Source organism: Rana temporaria, chromosome 4 (assembly GCF_905171775.1).
Source record: "Rana temporaria chromosome 4, aRanTem1.1, whole genome shotgun sequence".
In the NCBI taxonomy this organism is placed as follows: Eukaryota; Metazoa; Chordata; class Amphibia; order Anura; family Ranidae; genus Rana; species Rana temporaria.
Genome location: NC_053492.1, coordinates 7,877,675 through 7,899,802, shown reverse-complemented (window position 1 = coordinate 7,899,802; position 22,128 = coordinate 7,877,675). Strand labels below are relative to the sequence as shown.

Below are 22,128 nucleotides of genomic sequence, written 5' to 3'. Positions count from 1 at the left end.
ATGCTGGAACATACATACATACACACGTTGAGTTTTATATATATAGATATAATTTAATGCACTGCAGCTAACTGAATCCCCTGCCTGCTCAATCTAAATGACACTCTGTCTCTGTCCACGCCAACAACACACTACACAGGGCCGACGTGCATGCAGCCTTATATAGTGTGGGGCGTGGACTTAGTCCCCCTGAGCCATGATTGGCCAATTATGGCTCTCTTTGCTGACGGCGCTGGGATTGGCTAAAGTATGCGGGTCATAGTGCATGCTTTGGCCAATCATCACACAGCAATGAACTGCGATCTCGCAGTGCATTATGGCGCGTGACGCGGCGCTTGAATTTGGCGCGAACGCCCCATAATGTTTGTTTTTCGATGAACGGGCGAACAGCCAATGTTAGAGTGGAACTCATGTTCGACCCGAACATAAATCTCATCCCTACTAGTGAGAGACCGGGAGCTCAGGGAGAGAAGATCTGCAGTGAGAGACTGTGTGAGAAGAAGAGAACTATTCTGTGTTACCAAGAGTTATGTAGAACTAGCGTTAGTGACTGTAACAAGATTTGTTACCATAGGAGACAGCGGTCCTACCTATACAGAAGTGGTGTCCGGCTGGAGGCCTTCCACTGTATAGCAGTCTACCTATAGAAGTCTCGGAGTCTGCCAATTGTCATTGCATCTACTCAAATGTGTCCTGGCCCTAAACCGGCTCTCCAACCATTCTTGTTCAGAGATAATAAAGAGTATGTAATGTACAACATAGAGTATATAGTGCAGGGGTCAGGAGTATGTAATGTACAACATAGAGTATATAGTGCAGGGGTCAGGAGTATGTAATGTACAACATAGAGTATATAGTGCAGGGGTCAGGAGTATGTAATGTACAACATAGAGTATATAGTGCAGGGGTCAGGACTCATAATATTGGTGATTAGTAATCAGTGGCGGATGAAATGATTACTGGAGACAAGTTGCAGAGATCCCACACCGCTGCCTCCCATCTCCTGAGACTGCACTCAGTGACTTGGGTCTGAGACTATACAGACATATCCCTCCACCCGGCACAGCCAGCAAATAACAGAGCAAGTAACCCGGGAGAATTGTTCTGTCAGAGTTCTCACTAGACCCGGGTATGGGGCAGAAGACACAAGGTACATACCCCAGGTGTATAGGTCAAGCAAACCCTATGGTGAAAATCAACATTTTGCTGCCAGCTGAACCCCAGAATCTCCATAAATCCAGTCTAGAGACATACATTGTGTCTGCAGCACAGAGAAGGAAGATTATCCGAGAGAAATACAGGAATACAGGACGGGGAACACAGCTCAGGAAAGTGACCAGGGGATGACAGGCTGATATCACCCAGTCCCCGCCCTACTCTGGACCAATCAGTGAGCAGTATGGGTGGAGGAATGGATTTAGTGTTAATGACCCACCTGTGCTGATCTCTGTAGGAGTGTCCTCCTCTATAAATGTCCCCGTTATTCCATCCTCCTCCATAGACTGCTGATCATCCCTCACATACGTCTCTTCTTCTTCTGATTTCACCTCAAATTCTATATCGATTGGATCTCCACTCTAAACCAAGAGAATGAGAGAGAATATCATCTGTAAGATATAAACTTACATACAAAATCCACACATCATCTCCACCAGTCCATGTTCTAGATGCTCCGCCCCACCGACCTTGTAACAGTGGGGGATGGTGTGACCTTCCTGTGTGGAATCCCGGGAATACAGAGGACGGGGACATCTCTCTGGGGGGTTCCTGGTATTAGGTGGCTCCATCATATCCTTGTGTCCTTCTGATAACTCCTTCATCCCTCCATACTCCTCATCCTCCTCTTTATACTCTTCTTTTACAACAATATTATAATCCCCGAGGTTTCCACTCTAAATATAGAATAAAACATTCATTATAATAAACATGTTTGTGTATAAATCATAACCACCAATAATTGTTCCTCATCTACCTGATGATGGTGGGGGATGGTGTGTTCTTCCTCCATCACTCCATCCTCATCATCCTCCTCTTTTATCTCTTCTTTAACCTCAACTTTAGGATCTCTCAGGTTTCCACTCTGAATATAGAATAAAAATGACATCAATGGTAACAATGCAGATAATGTACAGATCCTAATGATACTATCAGTGATTGTCACTCATCTACCTGATGATGGTGGGGGATGGTGTGACCTTCCTGTGTGGAATCCCGGGAATACAGAGGACGGTGACATCTCTCTGGTGGGTTCCCATTACTGGATCCATCTGTAGGAAACACACACACTGACTGAATACATTGTTTCTATGTGTTTATCAGATGATGGGGGGGATCTAGGTGGAGCCTCCGTACTGCTCTCTCCTTTACAATAAAGTCTCCTCTTACCCGGTGATGTGAGGGGCGGCTGATTGTCCATCATGACGTCCTTGTAGAGATCCTTGTGTCCTAAATACTCCTACATAGGGAAATAGACAGTGACATCACCTGATATTTACAAAGATAAAGTCATCATCCAGACACACCCCTTGTGTTGAACCTTCACAGACATTAGGAATAGTTATTTCCTCCTCCATAAAGATTATAAAATCAAACACACGTATCATAAGTCCACCTCTAACTAAAACCCCCAACCTGTATTATCGTATAATCTGTTAGTATAAACTGAAATGAAGAGAATGTTCCGGCCTTGTAAGTGGGGGAATGTTCTGACCGTGAAGGGGTTAATCTAGGTCTCCACACTATATATGTGTGTATCATCATCTGCTGGAGATAAATTATTATACTATTTCTTCCCGACTCACCTCTCACCCGGAACTTCCTGTCTGTTCCTGACATCATTTCCTGTCTTCCATAGAGACTTCTTCTCTCTATGGTAGAAATGAGATCACCATCTTGTGGAGATCAGAGGAACTGCAGCCCAGAGAAACGTCTCATAGGTGTCCTTTTATGAAAGTGTGGTAAAATACCGCTATTCAGTTTCAGGCATTCTCAGGGGAGATCGCTCTCCTCTGAGTGCCTGTTTATGAAGCTTTGTAGATCGGTTCTCATGTTGAGATGAGGAGCGATCTACAAACGTCTGGAAACTCCTGAGAACTGCTTCTCTCACTGTAATCTGGCGTGATGTAGCGGGATTACAGTATGAGGAAGTGAAAAATACAGAAAAAGTTGAACACGAATCAGCACACATTATACACCACATATTAATAAAATAATAAAGTTACATTCCCACCAAACAATATACATTAACCTAATTATTAAAAAAACATTGTTTTTATCAATATTTAAAGCTCATACATGTGCCTATTTACATGTGAATGGTGTATAGGAAATGAATGGAATCCCACATATGTAATGCAGCTATACACCATTCATATCAATGAAAAATACATTTATAATCATTACATTTTAATAAAGTATACAAATATAAACCTGTATAACTGTAATAGAACAGTCCATGGGTAAAAACATATTTTAGGGTTTACAATTTTTTTTTACTAATAAATAAAAAATTATATAAAAATGACTTTAACCACTTAAGCCCCGGACCTTTAGGCACCTAAATGCCCAGGCCAGGTTTTGCGATTCGGCACTGCGTCGCTGTAACAGACAATTGCGCGGTCGTGCGACGTGGCTCCCAAACAAAATTGGCGTCCTTTTTTCCCCACAAATAGAGCTTTCTTTTGGTGGTATTTGATCACCTCTGCGGTTTTTATTTTTTTCGCTATAAACAAAAATAGAGCGACAATTTTGAAAAAAATGCAATATTTTTTACTTTTTGCTATAATAAATATCCCCCAAAAACATATAAAACATTTTTTTTCCCTCAGTTTAGGCCGATACGTATTCTTCTACATATTTTTGGTAAAAAAAATTGCAATAAGCGTTTATGGATTGGCTTGCGCAAAATTTATAGCGTTTACAAAATAGGGGATATTTTTATTGCATTTTTATAATTTTTTTTTTTTTACTACCAATGGCGGCGATCAGCGTTTTTTTTCGTGACTGCAACATTATGGCGGACACTTCGGACAATTTTTACACATTTTTGGGACCATTGTCATTTTCACAGCAAAAAATTCATTTAAATTGCATTCTTTATTGTGAAAATGACAGTTGCAGTTTGGGAGTTAACCACAGGGGGCGCTGAACGTGTTAGGCTTCACCTAGTGTGTGTTTACAACAGTAGGGGGGTGTGGCTGTAGGTCTGATGTCATCGATTGTGTCTCCCCTATAAAGGGGATGACACGATCGATGCGCCGCCACAGTGAAGCACGGGGAAGCCGTGTTTACATACGGCTCTTCCCGTTCTTCAGCTCCGGGGAGCGATCGCGACGGAGCGGCTAAAAAAGAAACACCGCGCCGTCGTCCCGGATCGCTCCCCGAGGTAAGCCGCCCGCTAGAAGGCAGGGGAGTATATATACGCCCATCTGCCTGTCCGTGCCATTTTGCGGACGTAAATAGTCGTGCGGCGGGCGTTAGGCTGGGTTCACACTACGGTTTTCCCATCCGTCAGCCGCATACGATTTATATGAAAAACCGTATGCGGCTGAAACGGACGGGAACGTATGGAACCGCACATATGTGCGTTTTCCATTGACATTAATGTTAAAGGAAAACGTGTGCGTTTGCCATACTGTTTTAAAAACGACCGCAAAACCGTGGTTGAACACGGTTTTGCGTACGTTTAAAAAACGTTTTGCCAGCAAATCGCACGCACCCGGATGCATCTGAGTGCATATGATTTGCAATGCATTGTCTATCTATACGTTTTCCCGTCCGGGCCCGTACATTTTCAATACTGAAATCGTATGCGGCTGACGGACGGGAAAACCGTAGTGTGAACCCAGCCTTAAGTGGTTAATAGCATTTTAATGCAGGTAGACTAATATATATATATATATATATACACATAGAAATAAACACACACACATATACATACACTATAAATTCCTAAGCTGCTCATTTTGGGGGGTGTATTGGGGGTAGGATGGGATCTGACTGTATAGCTGCTTGTGTGTGAAGCATGGAAGACAAAAGACTTCCTTCTTCCTCCACAATACTCAGCCAGCTTCGGCTTCTCTCTCGGATTCTCCACCTCTGAGATGGAGAATCAGAAAGTGAGAATTCTGTCACAGATCGCCAGTGAGGTGCTGAGATCGCACCTTCATAAACTGCTTTCCGTTTCTGTGACAGTCAGTTACAGATTCTCACTGTGCTGAGATAATCGGTGGAGAGAACATGTTCTCCGCTGATTACCTCAGCTTCATAAACTGTGTATGACCTGAGATTAGCGGTGAGAATCGGGATCGCCGCTGATCTCACTTTCATAAAAGGACACCATAGTCTGAACACGGCCTTGTGCTGTGTGTGTATGTACTGTACAGAGGCGGCTCTCTAATTAGGCAAGTTAGGTGGTCACCTACAGGGGTCTTGTGGCCACCAAATTTGCCTACCATATGTGTGGGAGAAAATGTCCCCTGGTTGGTTTCCCCGGGCCGGACTGGCTGTAGGAAATTCCGGGGCCGAATGTCCTAACAAGAACTGCCTTCCCCCAAGCTCCCCTTTCACTCACTGCCCCGCCCACCACATACTCTGCCAATCAGATGTTACATCACAACAGGGCTCTGCAGCCCTGTATCCAATGAGGGTGCTGCCAACATCTCCCTTCTCACCCACCGTGTGTGCCTGGCACTCTGTACTGTGTATGCAGCGAGTGCTCAGAGGGGCATGAAGATGCCGGGAGAAGACCAGAGATGACAGGAGTGGTGTGCCTAGGACTGGACACAGGTGAATGTCTGCATAGTCTCTGACCATCTCCTGTATCATGTCTGCACAGCCTCTGACCATCTCCTGTGTCATGTCTCCACAGTCTCTGACCATCTCCTGTATCATGTCTGCACAGTCTCTGACCATCTCCTGTATCATGTCTGCACAGTCTCTGACCATCTCCTGTATCATGTCTGCACAGTTTCTGACCATCTCCTGTATCATGTCTGCACAGTCTCTGACCATCTCCTGTATCATGTCTGCACAGCCTCTGACCATCTCCTGTATCATGTCTGCACAGCCTCTGACCATCTCCTGTATCATGTCTGCACAGCCTCTGACCATCTCCTGTATCATGTCTGCAAGTCTCTGACCATCTCCTGTATCATGTCCTCAGTCTCTAACCACCTTTGTATCATGTCTGCAATCTCTTACTTAAACACACTGCTAATAGTATTACAACATTTCGATTCGGTGTACCTCTAGCAGACATGATACAAGAGATCAATGCAGCCTCACCAGGGCAGCCTACCTGTGCCCATAAGATGCAGCCTCACCAGTGCCTGTGGGATGCAGCCTACCAGTGCCTGTCAGATGCAGCCTGCCTGTGCCTGGATCAGAGCGGCGATCTCCCTGTGTCATGGAGCTGGATTTGAATTGTCTGGGCCGCAGTAACAATGTCCCGCCTCTGGCCCCCCCCCAAGGTAGCACTTGAAACACTACGGTTACCAGTGCACTTGGCGGGCTTGGCATTTCCTAACTTCTTCCTATATTACTTGGCATCCCAGCTGGTGCTCATCCATGATTGGCTGTGCCCAGTTCCGGCCAATGCCTGTACCTCCACGGAGGGGGCCATCGCATCTTCCCTGGAAACCTTACATAATATTATCTACAGAGGCTGGGTCCCTGATCGCCCCGACACCTCTCTACTTGCCACTTCCCTTTCCTCTATATTGTCACAAAAGTATCCAAACACACCTGGCTGAAATCTCCCAACAACCCCCTGTGGTTTCACCCTAATCTGCAGGAACTGTACTCCCTTCCTGATCCCAATCACTGGTACTCCAAGGGGGTTAAATATTTATGCCACCTGTACAACGCTCAGGGCTTTAAATCTTTTTCTCAGCTACGTTTAGACTTTGATCTACCAAGATCGTACCTATTTTATTATTACCAGCTCAGGCACAATATCCGTGCCCAGTTTGGCTCCCCGGACGATCCCACCGACCTGCCCCCGTTGGAAAAACTGCTCAGACAGCCGGACCCCACTAAACTTATCTCCACCTACTATGCAGCCCTAATGACTGACTTTAACCCCAGGTATCACAAAGCTCAGGTAAAGTGGACCTCTCTGGACCTCTCCCTGGTAGACGAGGACTGGTCAGAATTTAGTGATAAGTATAAAACTTCAGTTATTGCTTCCCGGCACTGCATCATACAGGTCAAAATTTTTCATCTAACCCACCTCACTCCGGCTAGGTTACACAGGATAGGTCTCCTGCCCTCGGCTGCCTGTTTCCGTGGCTGTGGCCAGGAGGCCGATTTCTTACACTGCTTCTGGTCATGCCCAGTAGTTCCGGGACTTCTGGGAGGAAGTGGGTGCTTTCATCTCATCGGCGCTAGGCCTCCCAAACATAATCCACCCCAAGAACTGCCTATTTTGGCAAATTACACCCATCATCACATGCCAAGAGACTGCTCCGCATACTCTACTTCTATGTTAGAAAAGCTATTTTACTGTCCTGGAAGGGCACTCAGACCTCTCTGAGGTCCCTCTGGGTAAAACGTATTAATGATTCTATCCCACTGTATAAACGTATTTTTCAACTCTGGAAACGGAACAAAACCTTCCACAATATTTGGGGTAGATGGTTGGCTAGTCCGCTAACCCTCTCCCAGCACTCATTGTACTACTCTTGATTGACCATTGATGGGCCGTGCCCCAGGGATCTATGCCCTGGTAATATACCTGAACCTTTTACCATTGTGCCTACTTTATATCTTTGCACTATCTGTTTATTTTTCTATGTTTGAGCATATTGCCTACTGTTTATGACCAGATTGTCTGGTGGTATTGTTGTTGTTTTTTGTGTTTCTTTCTGTTTGTTGGTTTGTCTTAAATCCAATAAAAATATCTTAAAAAAAAAACAAAAACAATGTCCCGCCTCCAGTGGTCACGTCACACTGAGTCAAGTCTATCACAGGAGGCGGGACATTGTTACTGCGGCTCGGGCAATTCAGCTCCCTGACACAGGAAGATCGCCGCTCTGAAAGAAGAGGAGGAGGAGGGAGGGGAGGATGGGACCTTGATCCATCAGGATGACACCCCGCAATGGGCGGACCCCCGGAGGCACGGCCACCGCGTATGTGCAATTATCTGCACTTTTTTTCTTTCGGCAATATGCTGAAAACACCATTTTGGGACGATATGTTTCGGCCGATAAAATTTCCGAGCATCCCTAATTATAAAAACACCTCTTAATAAACCTCCATCCCGTATTATTGTATAATCTGTTATTATAAGCTGATTAAATTTAAAAAAAAAAACACATTTCCGACATTAAGAGAATGTTCCGGCCCCGTAAGTGGGGGAATGTTCTGACCCTGAAGTGGTTAATGTACGACTCCACACTATATATGTGTACATACCTCCCAACTTTCTGAGATGGGAGTGAGGGACTTCTATTAGCAAAAGTATGTAGGCATAGGACACACCCCTTAATGGAGACATTTAAAAAAAAAATCCAAATCAGGGACAGTTGGGAGGTATATGTGTGTATTATCATCTGCTGGAGATAAAAGACGTCACAGTGACTATGGAGGAAGAGGACGGACATGACGGGGGTTACTGGGTGTAAATAGAAGATAAGATCTTATTACCTCCTCTGCTGCCGATTCCAAAGATGTCTCCTCACTATTTCCTCCCGACTCACCTCTCACCCGGAACTTCCTGTCTGTCCCTGACATCACTTCCTGTCTTCCATAGAGACTTCCTATCTCTATGGTAGAAGTGAGAAGATCACCACCTTGTGAAGCTCAGAGGAACTGCAGCCCTGAGAAACTTTTCGTGCGTGTGTATGTACTGTATATTTTTATAGATGGGTCATCTCCACTCCCACCAAGGGGGAGAGAAATATATTACTGCCTAGTCCAGACTTTCTCAGCCAGGGTTCCTCCAAAGGGTTCTAGGGGTTCCTTGAGCAATGGACAATTTCTGTCTCTCAGTAACAACTGACATCAATGATTTGTAAGGGGGAGGGGGGCAGTCTTCCCACTGATTACAATATAAGAGGGTCCTTCTCCCATTGGTCACCAATGTAAGGGACCACTACACTGACCACTGATATAAGGAGAAATTCCATCCAAACCGTGAGATTGGTCAGAGACTAATTGGTATCATTCTGGGCATTGCCAGACTAGGTCTTGGTGACAGAGTGAAGGGTGATGATGCTCATACTATATGTGACCCTCATCTACGTCATGGACATCTTCTTCAGCTTCTTAGTAAATGGGATTGAAATCCTATAGAAGAGGTTGGGGGTCCTGAGTAATCATAGAAAGGCCCAGCACCCCAATAGTAGAGGAAGAGGTGGTCTGGTGACATGGAGAAGACTCCGGTCAGCCTCTGGATCTCCATCATTGGAAACATGGTGAGACAACAAATACAGCGGGATGGTGGAGGAGATGTTGGTAGAAGACCCTGACCCCTATATATGATATACTCCTGACCACTGTATATGATATACTCCTGACCACTGTATATGATATACTCCTGACCCCTGTATATGATATACTCCTGACCCCTGTATATGATATACTCCTGACCACTGCACTCTAGACCCATTATTCAGGATTACCTCTAACCCGATGACCTACGAAGGCTTTTAACCACTTCCCACCCGGCCTATAGCAAAATGACGGCCGGAAAGTGGTTCAGTTATCCTGACTGGGCGTCATATGATGTCCAGCAGGATAAGCCGCAATCGCGTGACCTGCGGTGCACACAGCCCGGCGATCTCTGTTGTGGTGTATCAGTCTGACACACTGCAACACCGATCTCGATAAAAAGCCTCTGACGGAGGCTCTTTACCACATGATCAGCTGTGTCCAATCACGACTGATCACAGCATAAACAGGAGACCTTTATCGACTTTTCCTCACTCGCATCTGACAGACGAGAGTAGAGGAGTGCTGACCGGCTGCTCTCCTGACAGGGGGGTCTGTGCTGATTGTTTATCAGTGCAGCCCCCTACCCAGGACCACCAGGGATGCCTACAAAGGATGCCCACCAGGTATGTTACCCTGGATCACCAGTTATATGCCAATCAGTGCCACTCATATATACCCATCAGTGCAGCATTTCAGTGCCCATCAGTGCCACATATGAGTGCCCATCAGTGCTGCATATCAGTGATGGAGAAAACTTACTCATTTACAAAATTTTATAACAGAAACAAACAGAAATGTTTTGTTATTATTATTAATTCATTACGTTCCATTCATTTAGATGCTGCATTCGTTATTTCGGGTAATTCGTAACTTCGGATAAAATCGTATTCATTACATTCACTAACAGCTAAATGTGAAAGAAAATTCCGATACCGATAATTTGTTATTTATTATTTCGGATTTTGAATTTCCGGATTTTCAAATTTATTCAAATGAATGAATGTCGATCATAACTAATGACCCGAAAAACGAAGAAACACATGAAAGGAAAACAAAGAAATGTTTGGTCAGTGCACATGTCTAAAGCTTAGTAGATGATAAATTAGACAGATAACTGAGAAGCCGCAGATGTCACTCGCTAACAAGCTTTTAGATGTTTTACGAAGTTCCAAGGAATGTCTATACAAGAGGAAATCTATATGTTGTAAACGCCTAGAAGAGGCCACTTGGCATCCTGGCGTGAGTCGCTCCTTTCCCTGGTGAAATAAAAGGTTTGTTTTCCTGGAGTCCGTGTCCGGAGTCCATTCCTGGTTTCCCAGAACTCAAAGAGCCGTTTTGCTGCAACATTTATCTGGTGCATTGGACGGGAAACCAGGTGTGACGGCTGTGACAGGTGACAACACCACCAGCAATTCTTCTCATTTCACCTGTGAGGTTGGTGGTTCAACTGGACCTGGGCTTCAGGACTTCTGGATGTATGGAGACTCTCTAAAGCATCGGTTAGTCAAGACACACGCAGGGATATGGTGAATCAAAAACTACAATTTTATTCCTTGTGGGCACTGCACTTATTCAAAACATACAAGAAAAGAAACGCCCTTGGTTCAGCCAATCGTAGTAAAGTAATTAGTTTATACAAGTAATACAGTACGTCACAATTATACAACATTCCTGAGCGTGTAACCAGCTAAGACTTGTTCTACCGCATGCCCTATCTTGTTATGCAAGATGTACTTGTTCTATTTCACTTACACAATAACATATTGCAAGGCTGTTTCTAGCTTCTGTGTAATTAATCCCAACGGTTCTGGTTTAAAGGATACATCTCTACAAGCATTGATATTATGGGGGAACTCTAGCAAGCCTTACAATGCATTGATATTATGGGGGAACTCTAGCAAGCCTTACAATGCATTGATATTATGGGGGAACTCTAGCAAGCCTTACAATGCATTGATATTATGGGGTAACTCTAGAAAGCCTTACAATGCATTGATATTATGGGGGAACTCTAGCAAGCCTTACACCACCGACACACACAACTTTTTTCTCTTCAATACATTTTTTTATTATAATTTTACTTTTAAACAGAATACAGTCATAGAATCAGGAAATAGTAAAAAGGTAGAAATGCGATTGGTCAGGAAAATGACTTGTCTGGAATGTGGAGGCAAAGTCATACAATACAATACAATACACAACATGTTACATTATTATAACAAAGTCTTGTAGAAAAGATCACACCATAGAAAATGGGGGAAAAGGAGAAAATAAACCCGGATATTAAGGGGAAATCTGTGTACGAGGAACACCTTAACAATCACCACCATTTTATTCTCCAGGGCCTCTGCTATCAGATAATATATATTTGGGGGTTTTATCTAATCTTCAGGCCCAAAATAATGCAAAAACATCTGACGGTGAAAGGGTTAATGTGAGCTAGATGGGATCACTCTGCTGTGCTCACACATTAGAGCTCCCCTAGCTGCAGCCTGGTAATAACATTGCTAGGAGGCCTATTCATTTATCTGCTCCATACTTCCCATCTTTATATAAACGTCTCCTGACATTTAGGGGTCTATTCATAAAATATGTGCATAGCAATTCCCCCGGGGAAAGTCCATGTACATTCCTTCTGTGTGAATGGGGGAAAGATGAATGTTATTAGGATATTTGCTGTGCTGGTCGAATGGTTTCCATTCATTAACTACGGAAATGATTGCATTTGGCCACTACATGGAGATAATTTCTATGCTACTTAGCGCCATCTAATGGCCAAATGTGGTATTTTCTGTTTTACGTCAATGGTCGGTATTAAAACCACAGGGGCAGATTTTTGCCACTAGATGGAGCCGATGATCTAATATTTGTCATGATTGGAGGAACGCGTGTCACATTCATTCTACAATTTGTTTTATAATAGATCCCTAAATGTCTGTGAAATCTTCCACCACAAAATGTCCTCAGCCAATGAGAGGGAATGACTCCATTTTTATTTTAAAAAGCCTAGAGGACCGCCTTTTAAGTGGTGGGGTTAACGCGTTTCGTCCTGGAAGACGACTTGAGAAAACAGACCTCTTGCAAGAGTTTCCACCACAAAATGTACTCAGCCAATGAGAGGGAATGACTCCATTTTTATTTTTCTCCTGCTATCAATGGCCAACACGGTACAACACTTCATCCATGTCTTTGGTGATCTCTGATCTCCTTATGAAGTGTTTCTTACATGATGAAGATCAGCCATGGAGTATATCTGAGGTGTATATCAGGGTGTGCTTCTTCCCCACATGTCCAGCAACATTCATATACAAGACATTTCCCGCACTCACTAATACACCTCGAGGGTTGTGTGGGACCCCTGATGTACAGGAAGACAGGACTTCAGTGAGGAACAATTCCCTCACTCAGGACAGGAATACGGCTTCTCCCCCGTGCAGTGGCGGCTGGTGCTCAACATTTTTTGGGGGGGGGGGGCACAAACAAACGAAAAAAGCTAGCCAGCGATTTGCAGTAAGTAAGTAAAGAATAAGTTCACCTTTAAAAAAAACATTTTTTAAATGCCAGGGCCACCCGTGTACACAGTGCACAATGCCAGGGCCCCCTGTGTACACAGTGCAGAATGTCAGGAGTCCCCCCGTGTACACAGTGCAGAATGCCAGGGGTCCCCCCTTTGTACACAGTGCACAATGCCAGGGGCCCCTGTGTACACAGTGCACAATGCCAGGGGCCCCTGTGTACACAACACAGCATGGATGTCAGGGACCCCAGGGGGAACACAGCACAGCATGGATGACAGGGGCCCCTGTGCACACAACACAACATGGATGACAGGGGCCCCTGTGTACACAGCACAGCATGGATGTCAGGGACCCCCGGAGAACACAGCACAGCATGGATGTCAGGGGCCCCTGTGTACACAGCATAGCATGGATGTCAGGGGCCCTTGTGTACACAGCACAGCATGGATGACAGGGGCCCCTGTGTACACAGCATGGATGACAGGGGCCCCTGTGTACACAGCATGGATGACAGTGCTCTCAGTAAAAGTATCCTGTCTGCACTTACAGAGTATGTCCGCACACATCCACCATCAGTTTCAGGGAGGGGTTGCGATATTTGGTGTTCTTACACCTCGGGCAGCCTTGGTCATCCATCTCTATTCTCTTCCCATAACACAGCACCTCAGTGCACTGCAAACTGTGTCCCCGGGAACCCGGCAGAAAGATCTTGGTTCCTCCCCCCACTGGTGTTATACAGTAGCTGGGGATTTCCTCGCTCCACACAGTGTTCTCGGATGATTTGGATCCAGATATCTGCATAGTGCATAGTACACGAGGCATGGTGGTGGCCAGCTCTTCTCTTACCTTCTTCGCAGCTCCGCTCGGGCCGTGCAAAGAACGGAGCTGCCGACATGACGTCACTTTCTCTTTACGTCTGTAAGATGAAACCCGGAAGTAACGGCTATAGCAATGCTCCCAGCGCCCATAGTGGATCCAGGGACGCACGGGAAGCTAATCGGCGCTTTGCAATGCGCCGCAAGGCGGGTAAAAAGCCTGCAAATGAAGCGCCAGGTCTGCAATCTCGTGATTGCATTGACGTGGTGCTTCCTAGGGCACTGGTGTTCCGGCGCCTAAGTTGACTTTGTTAAAGGACATTAATTTTTTTCTTAAAGGGGCAATTTAAAAAAAACATTTTTCTTTTTGTGCCTACAGGAGGGGGAGTGGCGCCCGGGCGTCCCCTATGGACGGGCCGCCACTGCCCCCGTGTGAGATCTCTGATGTCTGGAATAATTGGCCTTCTGCGAAAAACATTTCCCGCACTCAGGACAGGAAAAAGGCTTCTCCCCCGTGTGTATTCTCTGATGTGTGGAAAGACTGGACTTCTCTGAAAAACATTTTCCACACTCAGAACAGGAAAAAGGCTTCTCCCCCGTGTGAGATCTCTTATGTGTGGAAAGATGGGACTTCACTGAAAAACATTTCCCACACTCAGAACAGGAAAAAGGCTTCTCCCCCGTGTGTATTCTCTGATGTGTGGAAAGATCGGACTTCTGTGAAAAACATTTTCCGCACTCAGAACAGGAAAAAGGCTTCTCCCCCGTGTGTGATCTCTGATGTGTGGAAAGACAGGATTTATCTGAAAAACATTTTCCGCACTCAGAACAGGAAAAAGGCCACTTCCCCGTGTGAGATCTCTGATGTCTGCAAAGACTGGCCTTCTGTGAAAAACATTTCCCGCAATCAGGACAGGAAAAAGGCTTCTCCCCCGTGTGTATTCTCTGATGTGTGGAAAGATGGGACATCTCTGAAAAACATTTTCCACACTCAGGACAGGAAAAAGGCTTCTCCCCCGTGTGTATTCTCTGATGTGTGGAAAGACGGGACTTATCTGAAAAACATTTCCCACACTCAGAACAGGAAAAAGGCTTCTCCCCCGTGTGAAATCTCTGATGTGTGGAAAGATAGGACTTATCTGAAAAACATTTTCCGCACTCAGAACAGGAAAAAGGCTTCTCCCCCGTGTGTATTCTCTGATGTATGGAAAGTTTGGCCTTCTGTGAAAAACATTTCCCGCACTCAGGACAGGAAAAAGGCTTCTTCCCCGTGTGTATTCTCTGATGTGTGGAAAGATGGGACATCTCTGAAAAACATTTTCCACACTCAGAACAGGAAAAAGGCTTCTCCCCCGTGTGTGATCTTTGATGTGTGGAAAGACGGGACTTCACTGAAAAACATTTTCCACACTCAGGACAGGAAAAAGGCTTCTCCCCCGTGTGTGATCTTTGATGTGTGAAAAGATGGGACTTCACTGAAAAACATTTTCCACACTCAGGACAGGAAAAAGGCTTCTCCCCCGTGTGAAATCTCTGATGTGTGGAAAGATGGGACTTATGTGAAAAACATTTTCCGCACTCAGAACAGGAAAAAGGCCACTCCCCCGTGTGTATTCTCTGATGTGTGGAAAGATAGGACTTCTGTGAAAAACATTTCCCACACTCAGGACAGGAAAAAGGCTTCTCCCCCGTGTGAGATCTCTGATGTGTGGAAAGATAGGACTTCTGTGAAAAACATTTCCCGCACTCAGGACAGGAAAAAGGCTTCTCCCCCGTGTGAGATCTCTGATGTGTGTAAAGATGGGACTTCTCTGAAAAACATTTCCCACACTCAGGACAGGAAAAAGGCTTCTCCCCCGTGTGAGATCTCTGATGTTTGGAAAGAGTGGACTTTACTGAAAAACATTTCCCACACTCAGAACAGGAAAAAGGCATCTCCCCCGTGTGTGATCTCTGATGTGTGGAAAGACGGGACTTATCTGAAAAACATTTTCCGCACTCAGAACAGGAAAAAGGCTTCTCCCCCGTGTGAGATCTCTGATGTTTGGAAAGAGTGGACTTCTCTGAAAAACATTTTCCACACTCAGAACAGGAAAAAGGCTTCTCCCCCGTGTGAGATCTCTGATGTGTGGAAAGATTGACCTTCTGTGAAAAACATTTTCCGCACTCAGGACAGGGAAACCTCTTGTGTATTAGAAAGACAGCACCGTCCCTCACAGTCTGAGGTTCCTCAGGACAAGAGGAATACGATGGTCCGGCACCATCCCGCACAATCTGAGGTTCCTCAGGATAAGAGGAATACGATGGTCCGGCACCGCCCCGCACAGTCTGAGGTTCCTCAGGATAAGAGGAATACGATGGTCCGGCACCGTCCCACACAGTCTGAGGTTCCTCAGGATAAGAGGAATACGATGGTCCGGCACAGTCCCGCACAGTCTGAGGTTCCTCAGGATAAGAGGAATACGATGGTCCGGCACCGTCCCGCACAGTCTGAGGTTCCTCAGGATAAGAGGAATACGATGGTCCGGCACCGTCCCGCACAGTCTGAGGTTCCTCAGGATAAGAGGAATACGATGGTCCGGCACCGTCCCGCACAGTCTGAGGTTCCTCAGGATAAGAGGAATACGATGGTCCGGCACCGTCCCGCACAGTCTGAGGTTCCTCAGGATAAGAGGAATACGATGATCCATCTACACTGTGTGGTGCCGGATGGACATTTGAGGTAGTCGGGTTTTCTCCTGGACTATACTGTGTGATGTCCTCATCTTCTACTTTACAGTCTGGAGACAAAGTGAGACAATCCTCTGAGGTTTTCCTCATCTCCCGTCCATCTACTAAAATAGAAATACAAAGATTATTACTAGACATGAGCTGATTGGTTCCCCTAACACAGGACTCCGCCCACATCAGGCAGCTTTGTCTCTGAGGATCTTACAATTCCCCCCTCAAGGTAACTAGTAAATGGGTCCTCTGATCTCCTACCAGATCATTTCTTTATTCATGGACCTTAGTCAGAGAGTGAGGAAACAACGAGAACTGTCTTTTATAGGAGTGACAGTGATGAGGGGATTATAGGACGAGGGTCAGGAGTATGTAATGTACAACAGAGTATATAGTGCAGGGGTCAGGAGTATGTCATGTACAACACAGAGTATATAGTGCAGGGGTCAGGAGTATGTAATGTACAACACAGAGTATATAGTGCAGGGGTCAGGAGTATGTAATGTACAACATAGAGTATATAGTGGAGGGGTCAGGAGTATGTAATGTACAACATAGAGTATATAGTGCAGGGGTCAGGAGTATGTAATGTACAACATAGAGTATATAGTGCAGGGGTCAGGACTCATGATATTGGTATTCAGTAATCAGTGGTGGATGAAATGTTTACTGGAGAGAAGTTGCAGAGATCCCACACCGCTGCCTCCCATCTCCTGAGACTGCACTCAGTGACTTGGGTCTGAGACTATACAGACATATCCCTCCACCCGGCACAGCCAGCAAATAACAGAGCAAGTAACCCGGGAGAATTGTTTTGTCAGAGATCTCACTAGACCCGGGCATGGGGCAGAAGACACAAGGTACATACACCAGGTGTCTAGGTCATGCAAACCGTATGGTGAAAATCAACATTTTGCTGCCAGCTGAACCCCAGAATCTCCATAAATCCAGTCTAGAGACATAAATTGTGTCTGCAGCACAGAGAAGGAAGATTATCCGAGAGAAATACAGGAATACAGGACGGGGAACACAGCTCAGGAAAGTGACCAGGGGATTACAGGCTGATATCACCCAGTCCCCGCCCTACTCTGGACCAATCAGTGAGCAGTATGGGTGGAGGAATGGATTTAGTGTTAATGACCCACCTGTGCTGATCTCTGTAGAAGTGTCCTCCTCTATAAATGTCCCCGTTATTCCATCCTCCTCCATAGACTGCTGATCATCCCTCACATACGTCTCTTCTTCTTCTTCTTCTTCTGATTTCACCTCAAATTCTATATCGATTGGATCTCCACTCTAAACCAAGAGAATATCATCTGTAAGATATACATTTACATACAAAATCCACACATCATCTCCACCAGTCCATGTTCTAGATGCTCCGCCCCACCGACCTTGTAACAGTGGGGGATGGTGTGACCTTCCTGTGTGGAATCCCGGGAATACAGAGGACGGGGACATCTCTCTGGGGGGTTCCTGGTATTAGGTGGCTCCATCATATCCTTGTGTCCTTCTGAAAACTCCTCCATCACTCCATACTCCTCATCCTCCTCTTTATACTCTTCTTTAATATCAATATTATCCTCCCCGAGGTTTCCACTCTGAATATATAATAAAACATTCATTATAATAAACATGTTTGTGTATAAATCATAACCACCAATAATTGTTCCTCATCTACCTGATGATGGTGGGGGATGGTGTGTTCTTCCTCCATCACCCCATCCTCATCATCCTCCTCTTTTATCTCTTCTTTAACCTCAACTTTAGGATCTCTCAGGTTTCCACTCTGAATATAGAATAAAAATGATATCAATGGTAACAATGCAGATAATGTACAGATCCTAATGATACTATCAGGGATTGTTCCTCATCTACCTGATGATGGTGGGGGATGGTGTGACCTTCCTGTGTGAAATCCCGGGAATACAGAGGACGGGGACATCTCTCTGGTGGGTTCCCATTACTGGATCCATCTGTAGGAAACACACACACTGACTGAATACATTGTTTCTATGTGTTTATCAGATGATGGGGGATCTAGGTGGAGCCTCCGTACTGCTCTCTTCTTTACAATAAAGTCTCCTCTTACCCGGTGATGTGAGGGGCGGCTGATTGTCCATCATGACGTCCTTGTAGAGATCCTTGTGTCCTTCTAAATACTCCTACATAGGGAAATAGACAGTGACATCACCTGATACAAAGATAAAGTCATCATCCAGACACATCCCTTGTGTTGAACCTTCACAGACATCAGGAATAGTAATTTCCTCCTCCATAAAGATTATAAAATCAAACACACGTATCATAAGTCCACCTCTAAAAAAAAAACCCAACCCGTATTATCGTATAATCTGTTAGTATAAACTGAAATGAAGAGAATGTTCCGGCCTTGTAAGTGGGGGAATGTTCCGATCCTGAAGGGGTTAATCTAGGTCTCCACACTATATATGTGTGTATCATCATCTGCTGGAGATGAAAGACGTCACAGTGACTATGGAGGAAGAGGACGGACATGACGGGGTTACTGGGTGTAAATAGAAGATAAGATCTTATTACCTCCTCTGCTGCCGAGTCCAACAATGTCTCCTCTCTACTTCCTCCCGACTCACCTCTCACCCGGAACTTCCTGTCTGTCCCTGACATCACTTCCTGTCTTCCATAGAGACTTCTCTCTATGGTAGAAGTGAGATCACCATCTTGTGGAAATCAGAGGAACTGCAGCCCAGAGAAACGTCTCATAGGTGTCCTTTTATGAAAGTGCGGTAAAATACCGCTATTCCGTTCTCAGGCATTCTCAGGGGAGATCGCTCTCCTCTGAGTGCCTGTTTATGAAGCTTTGTAGATCGATTCTAATGTTATTTATTAAAATGCTTATAAAACACAGCGCAGTCTTACACACGTGCCTCGATGCGCTGGCGGGATAAAAACAACACAGAAAAGGGGCAAAAACTACATCGACCAAACAAGTGACAATAAAACAATAACAATCAGCGAACAAGAAAATATAAAACATACAAAGTTAAATATATAAAATTTAGAGCTATTAGAATGTTTAATATTTAAGTCACCCCGAAAGCCTGGATATAGAGCCATGTTTTTAACAATCTCCTAAACTTTAGGAGATCATTCTCCAGTCTTATGTGAAGGGACAAGGAGTTCCAGAACTGAGCTCCTTGAACTTCCAGGGTCCTCCCACCGCATTTGTTTTTAGCAAATTTGGGGATGTTCAACAAAGCCAAATTCTCAGACCGCAGCGATCTGGTAGGCACATGTCTGATGAATTTTTCTCTGAGATAGCCCGGTCCAAAACCATGGATGGCCTTATGCACAAGACACCCCATCTTGAACTGAGCCCGTTGTGCCACGGGCAGCCAGTGCAAGGTCTGTAGGGATGGAGTGATGTGATTGTACCGGCCCACGCCCGTGAGTAGCCTGGCAGCGGCATTCGGCACCAGCTGAAGCTTGTGCAAGATGTTCTTAGACACACCCATATACAGGGCATTGCAGTAATCAAGTCGACTACCAACCATTGCATTGACCACAGAGATTTTGTCAGAGTCCTCGATAAAGCGAAACGTAGATCTCAGGAGTCTCAAGTGGAAGTGACATACACTTACCACTTGATTCACCTGGCTACGCAATGCCAACTTAGAATCAAGCATAACCCCCAGGTCCCTGACCTTAGCGACTGGTGCCGGACTCGGTTTAAAGGAGTCAGGCCAGTCGGGCATCTTACTAGGGCAATCATGGTTACTGAAGATCATAGTTTCAGTTTTGGAGCCATTAAGCTTGAGGTAATTGGCTCCCATCCAGGTTCTAATCTCCTCCAAACAAGAGGCAAGATCCACTTGCCTCTCGTTGGTCCTGGGAAGGCGGAAGTATATCTGGGTATCGTCTGCATAGACGTGGAAGAGAAGGTTATGGCGACGTATGATGTACAACAATGGTCTCATGTAGATATTAAACAGGATGGGCGATAATGCCGAACCCTGAGGGACCCCACAGGAGAGAGAACTATCAGCAGAGTAATACGGTCCCAATCTTACCCGCTGAACTCTCTCCTGCAGAAAAGAGGCCATCCATGCCAAAGCAGTACCATCAGTGCCAGCCACAGTCCCTAGTCTTTCCAACAGTCTGGTATGATCAATGGTGTCGAAGGCTGCCGACAGATCCAGAAGTACTAAGGCCGGGGTGTCATTCCTATCCAAAGACCAGAGGAGATCATCCAGGACTTTAACCACTTGCTTACTGGGCACATATACCCCCCTCCTGCCCAGGTGAAATTTCAGCTTCCGGCACTGCGTCGCTTTAACTGACAATTGCGCGGTCGTGCGACATGGCCCCCAAACAAAATTGACGTCCTTTTTTCCCCACAAATAGAGCTTTCTTTTGGTGGTATTTGATCACCTCTGCGGTTTTTATTTTTTGCGCTATAAACAAAAAAGAACGACAATTTTGAAAAAAAAAAATACAATATTTTTTACTTGTTGCTATAATAAATATCCCAATTTTTTTTTAAAAAAAAACATTTTTTTCAGTCTAGGCCGATACGTATTCTTCTACATATTTTTGGTAAAAGAAATAAAAAATCGCAATAAGCGACTGGTTTGCGAAAAATTATAGCGCCTACAAAATAGGGGACAGAATTATTATTTTTTATTATTTTTTTTTACTAGTAATGGCGGCGATCTGCGATTTTTATTGGGACGGCGACATTATGGCGGACACATCGGACACTTTTGACACATTTTTCGCAGCATTCACATTTATACTGCGATCAGTGCTATAAATATGCACTAATTACTGTATAAATGTGACTGGAATTGAAGGGGTTAACACTAGGGGGTGAGGAAGGGGTTAAATGTGTATACTGCTTAGTGTTCTAACTGTGGGGGGAGGGGGGTGACTGGGGGAGGTGACCGATCTGTGTCCCTATGTACAAGAGACACAGATCGGTCTCCTCTCTCCCTGACAGCACCGCTGTCTGTGAGAGCCGGCAATGAGAAATTATCTCATATGTAAACATATGAGATCATCTCTCATTGGCCGCACAGATCGCCTAACGAACGGCCACTCCGATTGGCCGTTCACGGCGATCTGTGATTGGCTGTGTCCAAGGGACACGGCCAGCACAGAAGTTCTCCGCTGCGCGCTCGGGAGCGCGCACGGGGAACAAGCAAAGGGGCGGACGTCAATTAACGTCCACTTGGATTTTCAGGTCTGCAGCGCTGTAGCCGTCATTCGGCTATAGCGCGGGCCTCAGGAGGTTAACCAAGGCCGTTTCAGGGCCTCTGCCAGGTCGGAATCCTGACTGGAGGTCATCAAAGATGTTGTTAGATTCCAAGTGAGGCTGATACTGCCATAGCGCTGCTCTTTCCATGATCTTAGCAAGGAACGGTAAGGTGGAAATTGGTCGATTGTTACTGAGCACGGAGCGCGGCAAGTTAGAATTCTTCAGCAGTGGTATAATCACCGCCTGCTTTGGAATACTTGGCACCACTCCAGATGAAAAAGATGTGCTTACAATGTCCGCTATAAAAGGGGCCAGGGTCTCACAGGTGTCCTTCATCAGCTGTGCAATGCAGGGATCGAGCGCAGAGGACGATGCCCTAAGAGACTTGAGGATGATTTTTATC

At 45.4% G+C, this 22,128-nt stretch overlaps 1 protein-coding gene across 1 annotated transcript in view; it reads right to left on the bottom strand.

Moving 5' to 3' along the window:
• Positions 1-22,128, bottom strand: part of LOC120935481 (zinc finger protein 208-like) — a gene marked incomplete at its 3' end in the record, with an annotated part of 61,129 nt that overhangs the window by 38,927 nt on the left and 74 nt on the right. The window contains exons 1-3 of the mRNA XM_040347532.1: positions 21,805-22,128; positions 19,904-20,692; positions 14,231-16,013 (exon numbers count right to left, since the gene is read on the bottom strand). The exon at positions 21,805-22,128 is cut by the window's right edge and continues 74 nt beyond it. Of these exons, the coding sequence (XP_040203466.1) occupies positions 14,231-16,013; positions 19,904-20,692; positions 21,805-22,128 (2,896 nt within the window). The remainder of the gene's footprint in view (positions 1-14,230; positions 16,014-19,903; positions 20,693-21,804) is intronic.